Raw genomic sequence first — 20,992 nt, 5'->3', positions numbered from 1 at the left:
GCTTTGTGACGTAATCCCTAAAGACAGAGCATTGGATGGTGGGGTTTTGGTTTGTTTTTTTTAAAGTATTCAAGAATATAGTGTGGCAGGGTGGGGGGGGGGGGGGAGGGAATAGGATATATATGACTATTATTTTCCATATAGTAGTGATTCTTAAACTATTCTCCAGAAAGAGCTTGCTGGTCACATGATTCCAACTCTCCTGCTTGTTTCAAAAGGCTAAGTAACACAAAAAGCCATCTAAAAGCAAGATTAAAATACTTTCTATTACTTTTCCATGTAATTACTTTAGTTGCCACACAAATGTTATTTGCTCATCAGTAAGAGACAAGTTGGTCTGAGCAATCAGGGATGTTCCAAGAGACAGTCTCACTATTAAGATGAAAGATAAAGTTTTCAATAGTGCCTAAGTAACTTAGGATCCTAAGTCCCGTTGACTTTTAAAGAGACTTAGAGCTTGTCTACACAGTGCTGCGGAGTACTCTACAAGGGGTATGAACTGCAAAGTGCTCTACCATGTTGTGCTCTAACTGCCCCATATAGATCTTGCTGGAATATCCTACTGTTAATTGGCGCAAACTAAAAAGGTGCCTAGTTCACGTCGGTGTGATCCCATTCGGAGCCTCACTCACTTAGAGGTTTTTGAAAAATTGTACCCAAAGTCTGCAATAAAAAAATTTTGGCCACTCCTGCCTTATAAAAATTGTGTCACAATTTACAATTAACGGTATGTCGGCCCTACCTTGTTGTTCTTTCTGTTGTGATTCTTCTTTCAGCAGCAAATATGCCAGGTTTTGTTGGAGATACCTGCCTATAAAAAATTAAATGCTATTAATATAGTTATATGTTTTTATATAAATATATACAAGCACCTGCTCCAAAGAAGTTCAATCTAACACCCAAACTGCTACAGCTCTTCCTGTATTAATATTAGAGTCAAATGTTAAAAAGAATCCAGTGGTTTCCTACCAAATATTGCATAATAGGTACGGAAGTTAAAAATACAAACAAAATAGATTGAAATATTAAATTAATACATATTCAAGAAATCTCTATCTTAGGTACTTATAGAGCTCAAAACGTTACATTGTCTTAGTATCACAATGCAGTATTTAAGAATAGCACAAAAGTATAATCAAAGAGGGCTTTGTTGTTGCTATTCTAAGGGCTGGCCACATATAAACTGGGGAGGAGGGAGGGTTTCTTGAAGTCACAGCTTTTCTATGTTTGAGTGTTTTCCCTAGTGGCTGACATTTCTCTGTTAATGGAGAAGAAAGAAACTGCATTAAAAACACTTCTGATTTTCAACCCTGGTTTAGGTAAATTTCAATATGTATTTTAAAATTCTTTCCAGGTAAACATAGTTTATTTTAGCTAACTTATACTCCCAGACAGTGTCCAGAAATTTCAGATAAAGAAGAATTCCTTCGGATAGTCTATCCTTTATTCTTCATCATTGCTCCCTTAGAAATCTTCATCCTACTACACTCAGAGCAGAGGGTAGGTGAGATCAGGCCGCAGGGTGAGAAGGAGGATGTTTGTGCGGGAATCGCAGTCTGGGCTAAGGAAAGAAACAGATCACAGATATGCCATTTCTCTGGCAGGGCGAGTTATTTATTTTCATCTGGAAATCATGACAATAAAATAAAACCCAAACTTACGGCAACTCTCAGACAACATCCAATGTTTTAAATTAATCTTAAATTTACTCTGCTGTTCATATTTTAATTAATACCTCCTCAGCTAACTGCATTTTTTTCCTTATAAGCTATTCTCAGTACACTGGGGAATAGAGTGTTGATTGGCTTGGGGAGGAGGGTGTAATTTCATTTCCTGTCTAAAGGGACATGAACAAAAAAGAGATACTTCTTCTGTAATAAAATATGAGTTCTACACTGTATTTACCCACCCTGTCAATTACTCCGATTTATAGAACAAAGTTGAATAATCCTAATAAATTATATATGTTGTGATCTGTGTGACTGATCTGTTTGGCTATGCTTTATGGTTCTCCTGGAACAAACGCTTCTTCCATAAAATGTAACCTGGATGATATATTAAAGTTTACACAGGTAACACTTCCTTAGTTCTCTCTCTCTCTCTCTCATGCAGCATCTGCTTGGCAGGATTAAAGTAAGTAATCAAGACTGATGTCTTGCAAATTCCTTCAGTTAGGGCAACTGGCTGACTGAAGGGAGTGGTAATAGGCTATAGATCCCTACCGCTCAGGTTAAAAACTACAGTTAAGATTTGATGGTTATTTATAAAGACACATAGCATAATAACTTCAATGGGATTACCTGCAGGACTAGTTAGATGAATCAGCATTTGCAAGACCCAGTCTGTCTGCAGTGAGCTTTTTCTTAAAAACTCCTACAGTTGCCTGATGAAGCTACACCTATGGTAGCAAAAATGTACTATAAAGCATCTGCCAGTGTTCATGCCTCTGTCTAATCTAATCTCTCTCAGAACAGGTCTGGCAGCTATTTACTGTAGTGCTTTCACCATTTCTACCACCAGTGTAGCTCCAGCGGTGGCGTATAACAGTGAGAGACTGAGAAAAACCTCAGTGTAAACACTGCTTAAATTAAGATGTAACTCACTGAGTGATGATTCCAAGAGCTGAGGCATTCCCTCCCTGAAGTTCCCAGCCAGCTCTGCTCTAGGACTCTAGACGCTCAGGACTCTGAACTTTCTGTCCTTTGGGCTCTCTCCCATTACTAACTCCCAATGGCAGTTCCTCTGTCCTAATTACACCATACTAGGGCACCCCTGGACTGGAACAAGAGAGCCAGCCCGAATTTAATTTAATAAGTCAGCTACCCTCTTACACCCACAAAGAGAGCAGTAGTGTTTGTGGCCAGAGCTCCCAATCCCTCTGTATCAGTTCATGGGGACAATGACTGCACCTGTAGAAGTCTGGCAGAACCCATCCAGCTGGTGTGTGCTGCTGCATAGTTCCCAAAGGCATTCTCACGGAGTTACCCAGAAGGCCACCATGAATTCTTATGGCTGCACAGCCCTTTTGCACAACACCCGCAAATAGGCTGTGGCTTTAAATATTACAGTACTTTTTTTTTTTTTACCACTTTTACAGTGGGAAAGCTCTGCTTGTGTTCGCACATCCATTAATACAAAGGTGAAAACTATTCTACAAGAGATATGGCTTTCTGGTCCAGCAAGCCAACAGCCACAATAATTTTAGAAGACTTGCGGTCATTCTATTTAAATAATGACTTGCAGTCATTAAGAGATAAGCCCCTCAGGTCTTAAGTCAGTCACTATACAACCAAGAAAAGGTTGACAAAACCCTTGAATACACTGACACTTCAATAATGAAGTTGAACTAAAACCTCAGAAGACATCACTGTCCTAATAACATCAGCATGGACAAGGGCAGTTTCAGGTTACAAAAACAACTACAAATTTCCAGCTGGAACATCCAAATTCTGGATCAAAAGGAATCGCACCCTGAAACGTAGTAAGTAATTCAGGATTTTCATGAGACGAAGATTGACATAACAGGCCTTTCTGAGCATTGACTGACTGTTCAGGGCCCCTTCAACACTCCTGTAACAGACTTTGTAAATGTGTAAATGAGAAAGAAAAAGTAAGTCGAGAAAGGAACAGCATTTATTCTGAATTAGCCTGCGTTTTCATTCCTGTTGCGATCCAGACTAATCAATGCCAGGTTTCTTTCAAAGGAGCCCTCATTTAAGCCTTGCACCAACAGAAGCCAAGGATGATGAAATTGAAGAGGTCTGCAGCTGACTGTGAAAACCCATTTATACAGTGCCAAAACACAATGTGCTGCATAGCACAGAGAATTTCAGAGCTTTAAATGCAGAGGAAAAGTTGTTTAGAATATTTTGAGGGGATGTGGACTGGGAAAGATCACTGAATAAAGGACAGCAATTCATTCAATTCTGCTTTGAGGAGAAGTATGACCTTGTAAACACTACAAGAAATAATGCATTTGGATCTCTTCACAGCAGCTCTGCAATGGCACATCATTTATATCATTGAACAGAAGAGATGCAAACCAGCACTTCTAACTTTAAAACTATCGGGTGCCATGTATACTAGAAATGAGATGCAGAATCTCTCACTCAGTATAAAGGCAGTTAACATGGGGCCTTTTTCGTATTTTGCTTTGGTGCAAAACTCTCTCACCAGAAATTTGTGTGTTAATTTTCAGAAGAAAAAGCAGTCTTGAAAGTCAAAAGCTACTTTTTATAACAATCAGCCTTTTCAGCCAAGCCCAGATGTGACAGCAGTTATTAGCACCATACACTCTATACCTGCTCCAGGATCAATCCTACTTTTTTAGTAACTAGGTACCCAACAGTCTTGTGGGTGAGTGAGTGGTGTCCCATGTCACATTCTAGTAGTCTGCCCAAATATATTACCTAGAAAGGGAAGATAAATTAGGAAGGCATCAAAGTGAGACAGCCAGAAAGGAAGACCTAGTGATGTTTTAGTGGGATACTTAAGCAGGGTGAGAGGCTAGATTAGACACAACTGAAAGATTCTTATTTATATATAGTAATAGAGTTTACTAAAGGCTTCAGGCCAGGGATAATTACCATCAAGTACAAATACTAGGAAAAAAGCAGATGAGCACAAGAAATAGCTAACTTTTTTATAGAGGATCTCAGTGTAAGTATTTGTATTGGTGTAAATATGTCAGAGATAGGTGTGGGGTTTTTTTGTTTGACCAAAAATAGTGATACAACTTTTCATATGGAAGCAGTTATGCCAGTATAAGACACCTTTATACCAGGATAGTTTATTCCTTTTCCCATATGAGTATAAGCTACACCAGTATTAGCATTTTTATACCAACATAATTGCACCCACATTAGGAAAGTTGTACCACCTTAACTGTAGCAGTACATTTGAAGCAGTACAACTTGTATGTTTAGACAAGACCATAGACTCTCAATTCCATCAGCCTGGAAGAACTCCAAGCTATTGTTGATTTCATAATAATCATTTGAAAAATTAGGGTGTCTGACTTTGCAGAAAGGTTAAAAAAATTCCTATTGTCAAAGTTGTGGCATGTTGGTAATATTCCATATATTATATGTTCTCACAAAATACACCACCATTACAAGAGGGAGTGAATGTGTTGTTCTTTTTATGAATTACTTTTATTTTTTTAAATGAAAGTTGGCAATGCATCTTAATTCCCAAACAAGAATATTACAAAAATGGAATATATAGATATATACAGCTACCATCTAAATTTGTTATTGCCTGACAGGAGTCTTTACCTCACGTTCCCTGAAGGAGACCCCAATGCCCCTCCAGAAGTACTAACATTCAGGTGACCATATGTCAGATTTAATGGAGAAAGAAATTCTCAGTATGATTCAGCCTATGTTGAAAGTGAAAAGGTTAATCTCTCATCTACCTGAGTCCCACATTTAAATCAGGCAAGGAGCTCTCACCACATACTACTAACTAAAATGTAACTACGCAAATTTAGGCCACTTACTCAAAAACATAGCTCAGAACCATAAGTCACTATCTAAGTACATGTGCTGTTATAAATAGCCAGTGGGAAGGACATATACATCAGTGTGGAAAAGCTACACTTGTGCGTTGTAAGAACTGAGGCACAGGTCATAATGGTATCCACTCTCCATATATGCTGTTTGCATGTAATTGGAACATCACCCTTTGCAAACATATTTTGTGTAGCAGCACATCCCTGCCCAAGTATTGCCCTATCCATGGCAGCTTCAACCTCCACCTTAAAAACAGCAGAAGGCTCTAGAAATGGCAGCAGTCAATGAAAAAGCAGAAAGTCACTTTTACATTTTTTCATTGTTCCACTGGATTGTTTTTAAATTACAACTTTCATCTCATATTAAATGGGATGACTATGGGAATGATCATTAGCTAGACAGAATCAAACCCCATGATTTCTGAAATTGTGGCATTTCATTTCCTTTTGAAAAGCAGTGGTTAGGGCAGCTTGAACAATGAAAGATGCTGAAAACACCTGCATAAAATAGACAATGGAAAGCTGGAGCTTGGTCTCTTCACCTCCACCCCCATCTCCTTCCAAGACAAAAGTTACTTAGTAAGACTACTCTTTGTAGACTTGCTCTCAAAGTACCTCCCTTCATTCACATACACACCACTGAAACATCTTACTCAACCCGCGTTTACTACACAGCCTGCAAAAAAGACAGGCTTAACACCTCTGCAGTGTTTACAGTACTCCTACAGTCTGACATTGAAGTTCAAGGCAGCAGCCAGCAGAACTAGAGGCAATTTGGCAGCTGAGTAAGATCTCTATCCAAGTTTTATAAGGCTCTGATGACCATAGTGTCTGAGCGCCTTTTCAAATACTCCAAAACAGCTTGTGAATTTTAGAACTGATTAATAATTGAAGTTATTCTGTTATAGATTCATTATATTCTATTTAAATTCTTTGTGGCAATCCCTTCATTAATTATTTTAAACATACTGGCACAAATTCGTTCCTGGTATAATTCAGATTAAGTCAGCAGAGGTGCATTAGAGTTGTATCTGGCCCAGTGTATCCAATACTGACAGATGCTTTTAGAGAGGTTTCACTGTGTGTGGACTTTATGTATAGTCTTTACCTAACCCTAAGACACCTACGTTGCTTGCCTACTAAAGGAGATCATTAATAGACAGTTGAATAAAATTATACTGGGAACCTTGAGGATGATTTATAATAGACAAACTGTATCACCTGTTGAACATACTGCTTAATGCAGGTTTTGAAATATTTGCAACGAACAAAAAAGAGTAACTATTATCATAGGTGTTACAATTATCTCATATCATAAAGTTATTGCTCAAGGCAAAGGGCAAAATAATCCTCTCAGTGCCTCATTGAAAGGGGAACATCACATAACAAACAGGCACAGGATAGTGATAACACAGCATGAATAAGATCCATCACACAGATCTGAAGGAAAAAGTGTGTCTATCTATGTTTCCTTTAGTAGTTATATACCATCATATGGGTATAAGATGGTAAGGCCCCTGCCCTGAGGAGCCTACTATCTAAATTATACATAATACACACAAATAATTTTTAGACACAAGGAGGAAAAATACAGGTGGGGAAGAGATGCAACATAAAAGAATATATGACTAGAAAGGTTAGTTTTAAGTTTTAATTTTTCAGTGTTAAAATATATATAATTTTAAAATGATATAACTAAATTGAAATTACTTACTTTAGTCATGTCAAGCACACGCTGATTGAATGTGAGAGTTAAGGAAATGTTACTAATGTGCCAGATGCTTCAGAGGAAACTCCCTGAAAAAGCACAAGAACAAATCTGCACAGACACACCCCTGGAACCCCGACCAGGGGTATTCTATCTGCTACCCAAGATCCATAAACCTGGAAATCCTGGATGCCCCATCATCTCAGGCATTGGCACCCTGACAGCAGGATGATCTGGCTATATAGACTCCCTCCTCAGGCCCTACGCTACCAGCATGCTCAGCTATCTTTGAGATGCCACTGACTTCCTGAGGAAACTACAATCCATCGGTGATCTTCCTGAAAACACCATCCTGGCCACTATGGATGTAGAAGTCCTCTACACCAACATTCCACACAAAGATGGACTACATGCCATCAGGAACAGTATCCCCGATAATGTCACGGCAAACCTGGTGGCTGAACTTTGTGACTTTGTCCTCACCCATAACTATTTCACATTTGGGGACAACGTATACCTTCAAATCAGCAGCACTGCTATGGGTACCCGCATGGCCCCACAGTATGCCAACATTTTTATGGTTGACTTAGAACAATGCTTCCTCAGCTCTTGTCCCCTAATGCCCCTACTCTACTTGCGCTACACTGATGACATCATCATCATCTGGACCCATGGAAAAGAAGCTCTTGAGGAATTCCACCATGATTTCAACAATTTCCATCCCACCACCAACCTCAGCCTGGACCAGTCCACACAAGAGATCCACTTCCTGGACACTACCGTGCTAATAAGCGATGGTCACATAAACACCACCCTATACCGGAAACCTACTGACCGCTATTCCTACCTACATGCCTCCAGCTTTCATCCAGACCACACCACAGATCCATTGTCTAAAGCCAAGCTCTACGATACAACCGCATTTGCTCCAACCCCTCAGACAGAGACAAACACCTACAAGATCTCTATCAAGCATTCTTACAACTACAGTACCCACCTGCGGAAGTGAAGAAACAGATTGACAGAGCCAGAAGAGTACCCAGAAGTTACCTACTACAGGACAGGCCCAACAAAGAAAAGAACAGAACGCCACTAGCCATCACCTTCAGCCCCCAACTAAAACCTCTCCAGCGCATCCTCAAGGATCTATAACCTATCTTGAAGGATGACCCATCACTCTCACAGATCTTGGGAGACAGGCCAGTCCTTGCTTACAGACAGCCCCCCAACCTGAAACAAATACTCACCAGCAACCATACACCACACAGCAGAACCACTAACCCAGGAACCTATCCTTGCAACAAAGCCCGTTGCCAACTGTGTCCACATATCTATTCAGGGGACACCATCATAGGGCCTAATTACATCAGCCACACTATCAGAGGCTCGTTCACTTGCACACCTACCAATGTGATATATGCCATCATGTGCCAGCAATGCCCCTCTGCCATGTACATTGGTCAAACTGGACAGTCTCTACGTAAAAGAATAAATGGACATAAATCAGACGTCAAGAATTATAACATTCAAAAACCAATCGGAGAACACTTCAATCTCTTTTGTCACTCGACTACAGACCTAAAAGTGACAATTCTTCAACAAAAAAACTTCAAAAACAGACTCCAACGAGAGACTGCTGAATTCGAATTAATTTGCAAACTGGATACAATTAACTTAGGCTTGAATAGAGACTGGGAGAGGATGGGTCATTACACAAAGTAAAACTATTTCCCCACGTTTATTCCACTCCCCCCCTCCCCACTGTTCCTCAGACATTCTTGTCAACTGCTGGAAATGGCCCACCTTGATTATCACTACAAAAGGTTTTCTTCCCCCACTCCCCCCCTCGGGCTTCCTGCTGGTAATAGCTCACCTTACCTAATCACTCTTGTTACAGTGTGTATGGTAACACCTATTGTTTCATGTTCTCTGTGTATACAAATCTCCCCACTGTATTTTCCACTGAATGCATCCAATGAAGTGAGCTGTAGCTCACAAAAGCTTATGCTCAAATAAATTTGTTAGTCTCTAAGGTGCCACAAGTCCTCTTTTTCTTTTTTAGGGAGATTAATGAAGCCCCAGGGCTCTGCATGTCCTTTGCAAGAAATAGAGGGGCCAACATACACAGAAGCCCAGTGGCGGACTCATTCCCAACTATACCAAAGAGTCATGTTTGGCACTTTGGCCCAGATCCACAAAGGGACTTAAGTCCCAATTTTAGGCACCACTGTGATCCACAAAAACCCCACTCAGCCGCTGCCTGACCCTGTAGGTGCCTACATTTTTGCTGCAAAAGTTTCCTAAACTGTGGCCTCTGAGCATGGGCACTGCTGCCCCACTCTAGAGATCTGGATGCCGAAGCCCCAGTGCAATACTCAAACTGGGGGGAGATAGGTGGAGGAGCGCCTATCTTGCATGCGGGGCCCAATTCAGTACCCTCAGTGCATACCTACTAGATCAGGACCCATTCAAAATCATCCTTCTGCTCCAAGTGACCAGAAACTTTTAGCATAGTGGTTAGTGCACTCATCTGGGATGTGGGAGACTCGGATTCAATTCTCCTCTCTGTCTGACAGGGAGAAATTATTTGAACAGGGGTCTCCCACCTCTCAGGACAGTGCCCTAACCACTGAGCTATGCAATATTCTGAATGAGGAGGATGGGTGTCTCTCTCAGTCTCTCCTGTTGACACGGTTTCACTTTGAACAACTGCTTCAAACAGTCACTGAACCAGAGAGAGAGAGAGAATGACTCTGTAGCCTGGGAGCTCCAGATTCCAGTCCCCCTGCTCCAAAGACTCTTGCATGATAAACTGCCCTGTGGACTTAACATTCGTTGCACCTTACAGCCATCTCAGCTAACCTCCCTCCAAATGATGCTCCTGCTAGCAATGACAGCTTCCACAGTGAGTCAGTTACAGTTCTCCTCAAAAGGGGTGATTTACCACAACTTGGATCCTATGTGGATGGCAAAGAAAATCAAGGACTGATTTGCCATAAAATGTAAACTGTAGTATCCAATAGCATACTTGTCTGTTCCAGTTATATGTTTTTGCTTGCTAATACAGCCCTCTCAAAATGAAGAGGATTTGATAGCTATCGTGCCCTCATAAATATTAATAAGAATCCGTATTTAAGAATCACATAAGAATGAATAGAATGCTGTACTCTTACCCTACAGAAGACAAGGCAGGTGAATTAAGTATCATGGTCCGGTCATTTTAAATGGGGATTAATTCATTAATACTTTCACATCTCTCCAGAGAACAAACAAAATCCAAGTAAATATGTATCTTTAAAAATGCATTTAAATGTTACAGTTCTGAGTAAAATTACATGACAGTAAAGTATTTCACACTGAAGCTAAAATATTACCTTAATATTATTTTGGTGAACTTCATCATTATTAGACAATAGATTTACTGTTAATTTTCCTTGGTGTGGCATAAATACTTTTTGCCAAAATTATAGCATTAATGCAGGATTTTTAACAGAAAATGATGTTTCTGTTGAGCACTATTGGATATGTACATTTAGCAGAATTTGTAGGTTCATGAAACTGTAGGATTGGTTACATCAGGGATAAAGGGATAAATTTAGCCTCTGTTTTCCAGGCTACTTATAGTTTACATAGTGACACAAATAACTACAGAGCAAGGTTACCATAGTAACATAGTAGATCAGTCAAATACTGTTCCTACAGCTCTCCTCCAATGGAGGAACTGGAATATAAAGCTTGATATGTTAATGAGAACCACTAGGGGAGGATGGATCTGAACTGAATGAGAATGGGGATTAAGGAAGACTTTAAGAAGCCTTTATAGTGGGGAATGGCTGTAACATCCCTAATTAATGAACTGGTATATTTTATTCTGTAAAATCTCCAAGATTTGTGGATAGGAATGTTTCACTGAAGCATTGCTTTCTTCCTGGAGAATTACACTGCCAGACATCTTTGGTGTGTTTTCCTTGATTTTGTACTGTTCTAATGTACTGTAGAATTTACTGGAGAATACAAGGTAACATATGCTATGGCTCCAGATCTCCAAAAATTATACTTTGTTAATCAAATCAATTAAATTGAGCTAATTTAAACTGACTTAAAATCTGTAGCCTTTCCTATTAAAAATAGCAAATTGTGAGCTACTATAATTCTCAGTACATCTCTAAATGTATCTTTATTTTAATGCATTCACAGTTTTAACCATGTAGCTGAATTGCATAGTCAGGGCACTATATTACAGGCAAGGGCGCAGAGTCAATGTTAGTGCACAGTTATTACTGAATACATTGAAAAAATTTACCATTTCCATGCTGACAAGCCTCCCAATTTGCCTGGATTTTAAATAATCAGCATTTTCACATTCTTCATTGACAACTTTTATAATTGATTAATATTATCTATGTGTATTTCAAAATACAGTACCATATACACTAACTCTTAAAAACACATTTTAATATTTGTCACATTAAATTGTGTTTACATTTTTCTCTCTAACACTAACATGGCTCTTTTACCCACATAGCACTGTGCAGACATTAACTATATGCTGCCTGTGAGTTGTGTTAAGCAGGTATAAACTACTATCATCCAGCCTCTTGCCCTTTAATGTGCTCCCTTGTGGCCAAACCTTTGAAAAAAAGGCAGCCGTGCCTCAGTTTCCTTTTTGGTATCCACTCCAAAATGTGGCCTGTAGTGCTCAGCCTCTTTTAATAGCTCCACACTGTGGCTGGGTCATTTGAGTCCCTCCCCTTTCAAGGCAGTAAGGGGTCTCACCCCAAGATCCTAAAGGTCCTGTGATGGGCTTCCAACCACCAGCCCTGACACCCAATATCCCTATCTCTCTTCTTCATCAGGAAGGAACAAAGAAAGTTAAAACAGGAACAAATATAAAGTCCAATAGTCTTAAGATAGGGCTGCCAGCCTGAATCTGGAGCTTCAGCAGTCCCTTCCTCCTTCTGTCCAGAAGGCTGTAGGAGGACCCAAGCTCACCTCTCCTCTGGGTCTCAGCATTAGGCAGGCAAGGACTGTTTGTTTAGGTCCCCTGCTGCCACCCTGGTCTGCTTATTACGTACAGCCTTTTCAGTCATTTTCCATGTAAACCTTTTCCTGGATCCTTCTGCCCGGAAGTTGCTCTCGCTAGATAGCTTCCCCCCAGTCTAATGCTGTAGAACTTCTCCCTGGTGGCTCCCAACTTCTCCAGCAGCCACCCTGCTCTGTCTGGGTTGCAAATTTTTATCCCAGCTGTTACAAACTAGCCATGCAGCAGCACCTGGGGAGTGATTGCTCTCTTCATTAACCCTTTAGTATCTGCTGCTGCCTGTGGGGGGGGGGGTCTTTACTTCCCACCACACTACTCCCATTTGACAGCTGTGGAAATTGAAGCACAAAAAGGTGTAATGACTTCTCCAAGATAATGCAGCAAATCACTGACAGAACCAAGGTTAGCACTCATGGAGTTCCTGGCTTCTAGTCCTAAACTTGGTCCACACTGCTTCCCCTCATCCACAGAACCCATGTAACCCACCAAATATTGAGGTCTAATAAATCTATTACAGTATATTTCTCTGTCCCATTCCGTACCAATCATTCTGATTATGTCTATTTGTAATACCTTGTTCTGGTTTGATTGTCTACAGCAGTTTTTGATCTCTCAGGTGTAGTTTGTTCTGATGAATAGATAGTCCTGCAATACAATGTTAAATATATATTTAATCCATGAGTAACATGCCTGAGTTATATAAATCTCATTCCATATATATAAGTTATAATAGTACCCATCATTGTATCTCCTATGTTTATAATATAGTAATGAGTTAGGGTTTTTTTGAGAAAGGACAACTACTTTCCACAGATTTTTTATAATTACATATATACCCACACATACAACACTTCTTTGCACATCAGTGCTGTGACCCATTCAGCTTTGTGAAAAACTGGTGTTTCCGGATTGGTTGTTTTAACATTATGGATTTAGTAATAAATTGTGGTTTGTTTAAGGTTTGAAAATACTTGTAGTAAAAAAATCCCTGAAGATCTGATATGAACTTTTTCATATGAAGAGTAATGTGAGCAGAATACTGGTTGATTTTTCTTAACTTTTAAGATTATTTTTCTCTCTCACCAAAATAATAATTGCAACACCTTTAGCAGACTAAGGCCTTGATACTGCAAACACTTATGCACTTGAATAACTTTCCCATGAGTCAACAGGGCTACTTGTGGAAGTAAAGTTAAGCATGTGCAAAAGTGTTAGTAGGATCAAGAACTAACTAGACATTTTATTGTGCAGCAATGAATAGATGTGATATGAATGTCAAAAAGATCTGAGACCAGTGACTCTCAAACTGCTGTGTGGAACTTTTGTAATTAGTCCAAAGAGAGCAGGCTGTATATAGATCTAAGGGCTAAATCACATTAAAAGACAGCTAAAATACCTTAAATCATGCATAATATTAATTATTAATAATAATAATTAATATTATTGTTAATAAGTGGGGTTGTCTCTACAGGGATGTTATAAGATCATAAATGGGAGGGAAGGTGGGCTATCGGATTGGGAATAGGAGTGTGTGGTCAAAGAGACAATCTGTCTATTAAAATGGAATCTATACTATAACAAAGTTTGAGAACTGCTGTAGTAGATAGACCCAATCCATGAAATTACAGGTCAGTTAAGTGTTCTCTATGTGTGAATATTTTACTTATTTAACTAATAGGTTTAGAAACTGATTTAGTTAAACTGGCACAGGTCCTCTGTGTGGGCGCTCTTAAATTGGTCAGAGGGCCTTATATGGATTTAGCTTAAGTTAAGTCTTTACCTTAAATAATACCTTCATTTACCATTTCCCCTCCTATTATTTTGCTCTTTCCCTCATTTACTCTTCTTCCATTTATTGATTGCCTCCAAAGAGTCAGTTCAACATTGAGGGACATTAGTTGTGGTAATAACGACAACTGTGGAATTAAAATCAGGGAACAGTTTGGGGGGTGTGGGGGAGAGGGGTTGTTCGTTTTTTAAATGCTGAGCTCTGTACACTGAAATGCTCAAACTATTTGAAGGATAAGGAGATTTATACTGGGTGGTATGTCCTCTTTGCTTGCTCCTGTGTGATCAGGAAAATCTCAGATAAATTATCTATTCATTCTGTTATAAGCAAGTACACAACAATACGCACAGAACTGTGCTGTATTTCCAAGCTTAAGAGCTTTACAAGCGTAATATTTAAAATACCACAAACTTACATCTTTGGCCCTTCTGAATTTTCTGAAGAAGCAATTCTGTAGAAAGAGAACCATACGCGCTTCAGATGTGAAGTAGCAAACACTAGTATTGGAGCACCTCACAAGTATTTAAAAATCTAACCGTCCATCTTACTTTTCCTTCCTTATAAGACAATGTTTTCTTAGTGTATGAATAAAGCATAAATCAACATAGATAACATATTGAAAATAAAATACTAAGACATTTCTATCATATTTTTACATATTGTTTTTACTTTAGACAATCATGCCTCAATTAACTATTCTCCAAAGTACATACTCAGATCAATGCATCTTTGATTTCAGCACTCAATTGACAGCCAAAAGCTCAATTATAGTGGAACTGATAAGATACTTAACATGGATTGCACGTTTCTTTTAAGTGTCCTGTAATTAGTGCTTAACTAACATGGAATTGAAATGGGACATCATAGAAATTCATGTCATGCTTGGACATAGTGAGTTCAGAAAAATTCAGAGCAGCTCTTTGGCTCATAAGACTACCTGAAAACTAGTGACAGCTTTCTTTGAAGTCAGACCATGTTTGGGTAACTCCCTTCCTGAAGATATCAGGACAACCTTGTATCTCACTGCTTTCAGATCCAAAGGAACGATTCATCTCTACGCTCTAGCTTTCTCTTAATAGCAATAATACAAATTTTAATTTTAAAAATCTGATGTCTAGCAAATTACCCTTTGCTACCACAGCAATGGGCCACCTGCTTGTTATCCGACTGCCTTCCAAGAAACCATAGTAATAAACATGGGATAGACAGACAGGGTCTTTTTCCTAGAATTAAGCTAGTGGTGCTCTGACTCACCACGCTTGGCCATGTTATGGTAGTCCTGCTTATGTAGTTTCCACATCTCTCTGTTTGCTTCTGATTTTAATCTTACTGCAACTCTGCTCAACACGCCACTTCATGGCCTTCGTGCTTCAAGCAAAGTGGGAAGCTCTCCTTTGATTGGTGGCTATTATTAGCTATAATAATACTGAGCACTGAAAAATAGCATGTCCATCTTCAAAGCGCTTTACAAATATGAACAACTGATCACTTCACTCCCATCTTTGATGGCCAAGTACAGGGTGGCAACACCAATCAGAGGTAGGGTGACCATATTTCCCAAAGGGAAATCAGAACGCCGCGTGGGGCTGGCCTGAGCCACTCACCTGAACCCTGCCCCCCCCCCCCCCCGCTACATGTGGTACTGGCCCTTTCCCTCCTCCCGCCACACATGGGGCTAGCCCCAGCCCTGCCCCCCTCGCTCCCCATGCAAGCCCTCATCCGAGCCCAGCCTGCTCCCCATGTGGGGCTGGTGTCACTCATCATCCGAGCCCTGCTGCCCCCCACACCCTGTGTGGGTCTGGCATTGCCTAAGCCTGGCCTGTCCCCCTGCTTGGCTGGTGCTGCTGCTCGCCAAAACCCTGTCTCCCCACAGATTGCCGGAGCCCTTTCTCCTCCCCCCCCGGCCCCAAGAGCTGGCATTGCCACTCCCCCGCACCTGCATGTTCCTCTGCACCCACCTAAGGACGCGTGCCCCACTTTTTTTTGGCAAAAGTGGGCATTTGTCCTGTTTGTTCTTGCCAACTGATGATCAATTGGCAAAAGCAAATGGGACAAATGCCCACTTTTGCCAAAAAAGTTAGGACAGCCAGGACAGGTCTTAATAAAGGGACAGTCCCGGCCAAAACAGGACATATGGTCACCATAATCAGAGGTGCTCCAGGAATTAATTGTGTCATGAAAGTCTCATGAGGACAATGCCTGCCTTGCGGGGCAATTGTGTGTGTATGGGGTATGCACTGTGGGAGAAGAGAAGTAATGAAGGCAGGGGAATATACTAGCAGTGGGAAGGCCAGAATAAGGTGGAAAGAAGAAAGGAGGCCAAGGAATAGAATCATATCAATTTTGTCCAAAACAGGTTGTTATAAACATACAGTTATGGGTAGCATAAAATCCCTCCTTTACCTGTAAGGGGTTAAAAAGCTCAAATAACCTGGTTGGCACCTTACCAAAAGAACCAATAAGGAAAAAAGATACTTTCAAATCTGGGGGTTGCGGGGGAAGGTTTTATTTGTGGTCTCTTTGTTGTTCCCTCTCAGGACAAAGAGAAAGACCAAGCAGGTAACCCAGCTCCTACTGAAATGATACAGTTAAAATTACAAAACTTGTAAGTAATAGCAAAAAAATGTGTTAGATTATCTTTTGTTTTAGCTTGTAAATTTTCTCTATGCTAAAAGGGAGGTTTATTCCTGTTTTTGTAACTTTAAAGTTAAGCCTAGAGGGAAATCTTTTTATTACCCTGTAAAATTACCTTCCATCCTAATTTTACAGAGGTGCTTCTTTTACTTTTTTCTTTATAATAAAGTTCTTCTTTTAAAAACCTGATTGGTTTTTAGTGTCCTAAAAACCCAAGAGTCTGGTCTGTGCTCACTTTGTTAACCTATTCGTTGGTCTATTATTCTTAAGCCTCCCCAGGAAAGGGGGTGAAGAGGTTTGGGGTGATATTTTGGGGAAATAGGAACTCCAAGTGGTCCTTTTCCTAAATCTTTGTCTAAATCACTCGGTGGTGACAGCAATGCCGTCCAAGGACAAGGAAAGAATTTGTGCTTTGGGGAAGTTTTTAACCTAAGATGGTAGAAATAAGCTTAAGGGGTCTTTCATATGGGTCCCCACATCTGTACCCCAAAATTCAGAGTGGGAAGGAACCCTAACACAGGTAAAACTCTCTACTCCTCCCTTGCTCAATACTTGGTGGTTGTCTGCTGGGAAGACATTTCCAGTCATTCTGCAGTTCTCTTACTTGGGATACTTCTACAATTGCCATGACAGTAGTGAGATATTGAAATTAATCCAAAATAAATGCATTATGATCAGCATTTCTAAAAAAAATCCATCATTTTGATGAGAATGGGAGCAGCAAGCAATGATGTAACAGAAACTAAACTTCGGCATCAGGTGCCGTACTTCTATTGAGCAGTGATTTTGAATCTTGGTTAAACAGATAGACGATAGCGAACTAAGAAGGTTAAAATAATTGCAATGCTTACATCTTCATTTGACTCAAAACAGTCCTTGTATAGCAGGTTGGATAAAACCATAAAAGAAATATTATATGCTATGTGTATACAGTAGAAATACCTCTCACCATCTTTAAAAATTAAAATATGTTATGGTAAAACAAACAAAAAAAGAGTTGGAGTAATAAGAAGTGTCATAGTTCAACTCCTCTTTTTGCCAATAGGCATAGCTGCAGTCATCTAAAATTATATAGTGGGCTAGATTATATGAAAATGACAGTGGCAGAAGATTAAATCAGCATAAAAACCCATATAGACAAAGATAGAAATTTCCTTATAAAATGCCATAAGCTGTTTGTTGGGCAGGGGGGAGGGCAATGGTTTATGCAGTGTATGTTTGTGTATTTTGTTGTTGGGTTTTGTAGTTGTTATTGTTGGTTTTTGCTTTCTTGTTTGCAACTTTCTATGGGCACAATCATGCCATCTCCACTGTAAAAGGAGGGAAAAGTGGGGAGCCTTTCCTCCCACAAAGCAAATAGTAGGGCATGATTAATACATTGCACACAGATGTGGACTGCTGTGAGATCAAAACAGCTAATGCTCATGTCTATGCATCATATCCCCAAGAGGACTTAATCTGCTGCGTAGAGAACAGGACTCTTCCCCCTATGTTGGCTGGTGCGTGTCCTCTCTCAACAGCAAGCACTAGATGGCAGATGACGGGATGCAGGTTGCTTCCACTCACAGGAGCAGCAAAATGCACCCCACATCATGGAGCTGCAGCCCTCTGATGGAATCCTGCCCTGCCAGGATAACTATAGCAGACAACACCCCAGATTCCATTTCTGCTCTCCCCACAGTTACACTAGCCAGGGTATGAGTTAGTCATAAATCTTAGATACATACCCTACACTACAGCAAGAAAACAGTTTTTTATAGAAGGGTATGAAATTGGCTGTAATGTAATTTCCAGAAGAGCCCTAAAAGTCTTATGCATATAGACAGTTACTGAAGCTACGTTAATCGCATCCATGCTGAATTCTAACTTCCTGAAACTGCTGACTCTATGAACAGGGATATGGTGGGTGAGGTAATATCTTTTATTGAATCAACTTCTGTTAGTGAAAGAAGTTTTTGAGCTCCACAGAACTCCCTATCTCTTTCATATCTTGAGATCTACACAGCTACAACAACTCTATGGATACACACATAGTAAAGAAAATGAAAGGGGGAAAAAGAAAAAGAGCACAAGTGTTCAGGAAAATGCCAGGATACAAATTGTTTTTGAAATCAAAAGCAAAAGGAAGCAGAAGTATTGCATCTACTTATCCATTTGGAAGTTTATCCATTGGCAAAAGACCTCCAGAGAATACTCAGGATTATCACAGAGTTGCTATTCTGTAGTGCAGTGGTTCCCAAACTTGTTCCACAGCTTGTGCAGGCCAGTTTGTTTACTCGGGTCCACAGGTTTGGCCGATTGCGGCTCCCAGTGGCCGCGGTTCGCTGCTCCAGGCCAATGGGAGCTGCTGGAAGCGGCGCGGCCCGAGGGACGTACTGGCCGCCGCTTCCAGCAGCTCCCATTGGCCTGGAGCAGCGAACCGCAGCCAATGGGAGCCACGATAGGCCGAACCTGCGGACATGGCAGGTAAACAAACCGGCCCGGGCCACCAGGTGCTTTTCCCGCACAAGCGGCAGAATAAGTTTGGGAAGCACTGCTGTAGTGAGCTAAATGGCTTGAAAGGAACTGTACTGCAGCACAGAAAAAAACTCACTTCTACAGTATGTTTCAGAATTAATTATAACATAAACAGCGTGCTCATTCTTACCGTTTAGTATCAACTATGGTTGTGGTTGTTGAATCTGGTAGGGTTCTGGACTGCCTGTAGTAAAATATACAATGAAAGGAATCTAAGCATTTTTCTTTAAGAAGAAAATTTATTTGCTAATTTACCATTTAGAAAGAGGTTCGAGAGGTGCAATAGAATACTGAGAATGGTGAAATTAGTGTGCTCCTTCACAAAAAGCTATACATTCATTTGTTATTACAGAAATATTCATAGCCACTCCACAGTAAAATTGGAAAGAGCATTCCAATGAAAGGCCAGTTTTCAGACTTCCACCCCCACAACTCCCAACAACTTAGTAAAAACAAAACAAAAGCAGCTGAAATTTGTCCGTATTGCATCCTACCATAAGAGAGTTAGTGGGTTTGTTTGTTTGTTTCTTTGACTGTTTGTTTCTTTGCTTGTTTGTGGCTTTTTGTTTTAATAAATTTTTGGGTAAATCAGATATCACATTTCAAGTTATGTAGGTATAAATTTTTTGACAGGTTGAAGATTTATTCAGCCTTATACATATAAAACTCCACATTTTATATACATACTTTTTATGCATAATTTGTATGTGCAAAGTTTTTCTTTTTACTGAGAAAAGTGCACTTGCTCAATATATGCAAGAATATATTTAAACAATTATAAGCAGGTCAACAATGGGCCCATGTGTTCATATAAGCTTTCACGTTTGCATACAACTTGGCAAAGTTTGGGTGGATTTTCATAGGAAAAAGGCTTATCCCTGACATAGGGCAACCCCCTATCAAATTTCAATGCCTTGCTCCAAAGCATAGACTTGCGAGAACGTCTCAGCAAAACATCTGTAGGAATTTTTTACATGAGCTAAGCAACATTTTCCCCCTAATTTTTTGTTTGTTTTAATTCTGCAGTCTGAGGCAGACACCTGACATAGGAAGTTTCAGCCCAGATGGTTAAAAGTTTGCAAACTGAAAACAGAGTCTTATAGTGGAAAGTGTCGGAAAGCACCGCCTATAACATATAAACAGATATCTACAAATAAAGCTTATGTACACATTTCTAACCACCATACTATCCTTCCTCATTCACTTCCCTGCAACAAAAATCATGCTCTGTGTCACTAAGAGGTAATGTTTTTAGGCCTCAGTGGGGCCCGCAGGCATCACAAGTGAATTAGTGGCTAGCTCACTACAGCTTCAGAGGAGGTAGTGTAATCTGTCATTAGTCACCCACAGGTGGAAGCTGTGAAGAAAAAGACCAGGGCCCAAAAATTAAGAGACTGTGAAACCTTCTCTCTTGAACAACTCTAAGCTTTCAATAAATCAGTCCTTATGATGCTTCAGAAAATGGAGTGAGTGAAAGCCACCAATATACTCCTGACTAGTACATCCACCCCTGTCCTTATTTCACTGGGGAAGAAGAGAGAGGGAAATATAATCTTTACTAGACTACCCGCAGTATCGCAATGTAATAATTCTCCAACACTGTTGAAATTCATTGTAGTCTTTTTGCTTGTTTGTGTTTTTCCTCTCATAACTTTTTTAAATTGTATTTCTTTTTCAAAACAAACATTCTGGGCCAAATTCCCCACCACTTCTACAGCTACACACACTTCAGGGAGAATTTTACACACATAGCTGAGAGCAGAACTGCCATTTAGGCCCCAATCCTGCAAA

The 20,992-nt window shown here is 40.1% G+C and overlaps 1 protein-coding gene across 4 annotated transcripts in view; it reads right to left on the bottom strand.

The window, feature by feature from the left end:
• SCEL (sciellin) overlaps positions 1-20,992 on the bottom strand; it is an 83,459-nt gene that overhangs the window by 21,186 nt on the left and 41,281 nt on the right. For all 4 annotated transcript variants that reach the window (XM_073326255.1, XM_073326349.1, XM_073326502.1 and 1 more), the window contains exons 9-12: positions 19,332-19,385; positions 14,466-14,501; positions 12,835-12,906; positions 743-811 (exon numbers count right to left, since the gene is read on the bottom strand). In XM_073326255.1, coding sequence (XP_073182356.1) covers positions 743-811; positions 12,835-12,906; positions 14,466-14,501; positions 19,332-19,385 — 231 coding nt within the window. The remainder of the gene's footprint in view (positions 1-742; positions 812-12,834; positions 12,907-14,465; positions 14,502-19,331; positions 19,386-20,992) is intronic.

The sequence above is a fragment of the Lepidochelys kempii genome, chromosome 1, assembly GCF_965140265.1.
Source record: "Lepidochelys kempii isolate rLepKem1 chromosome 1, rLepKem1.hap2, whole genome shotgun sequence".
Lineage (NCBI taxonomy): Eukaryota > Metazoa > Chordata > Testudines > Cheloniidae > Lepidochelys > Lepidochelys kempii.
The sequence above is the reverse complement of the archived record's forward strand: the minus strand, read 5'-3'. Positions and strand labels throughout refer to the sequence as shown.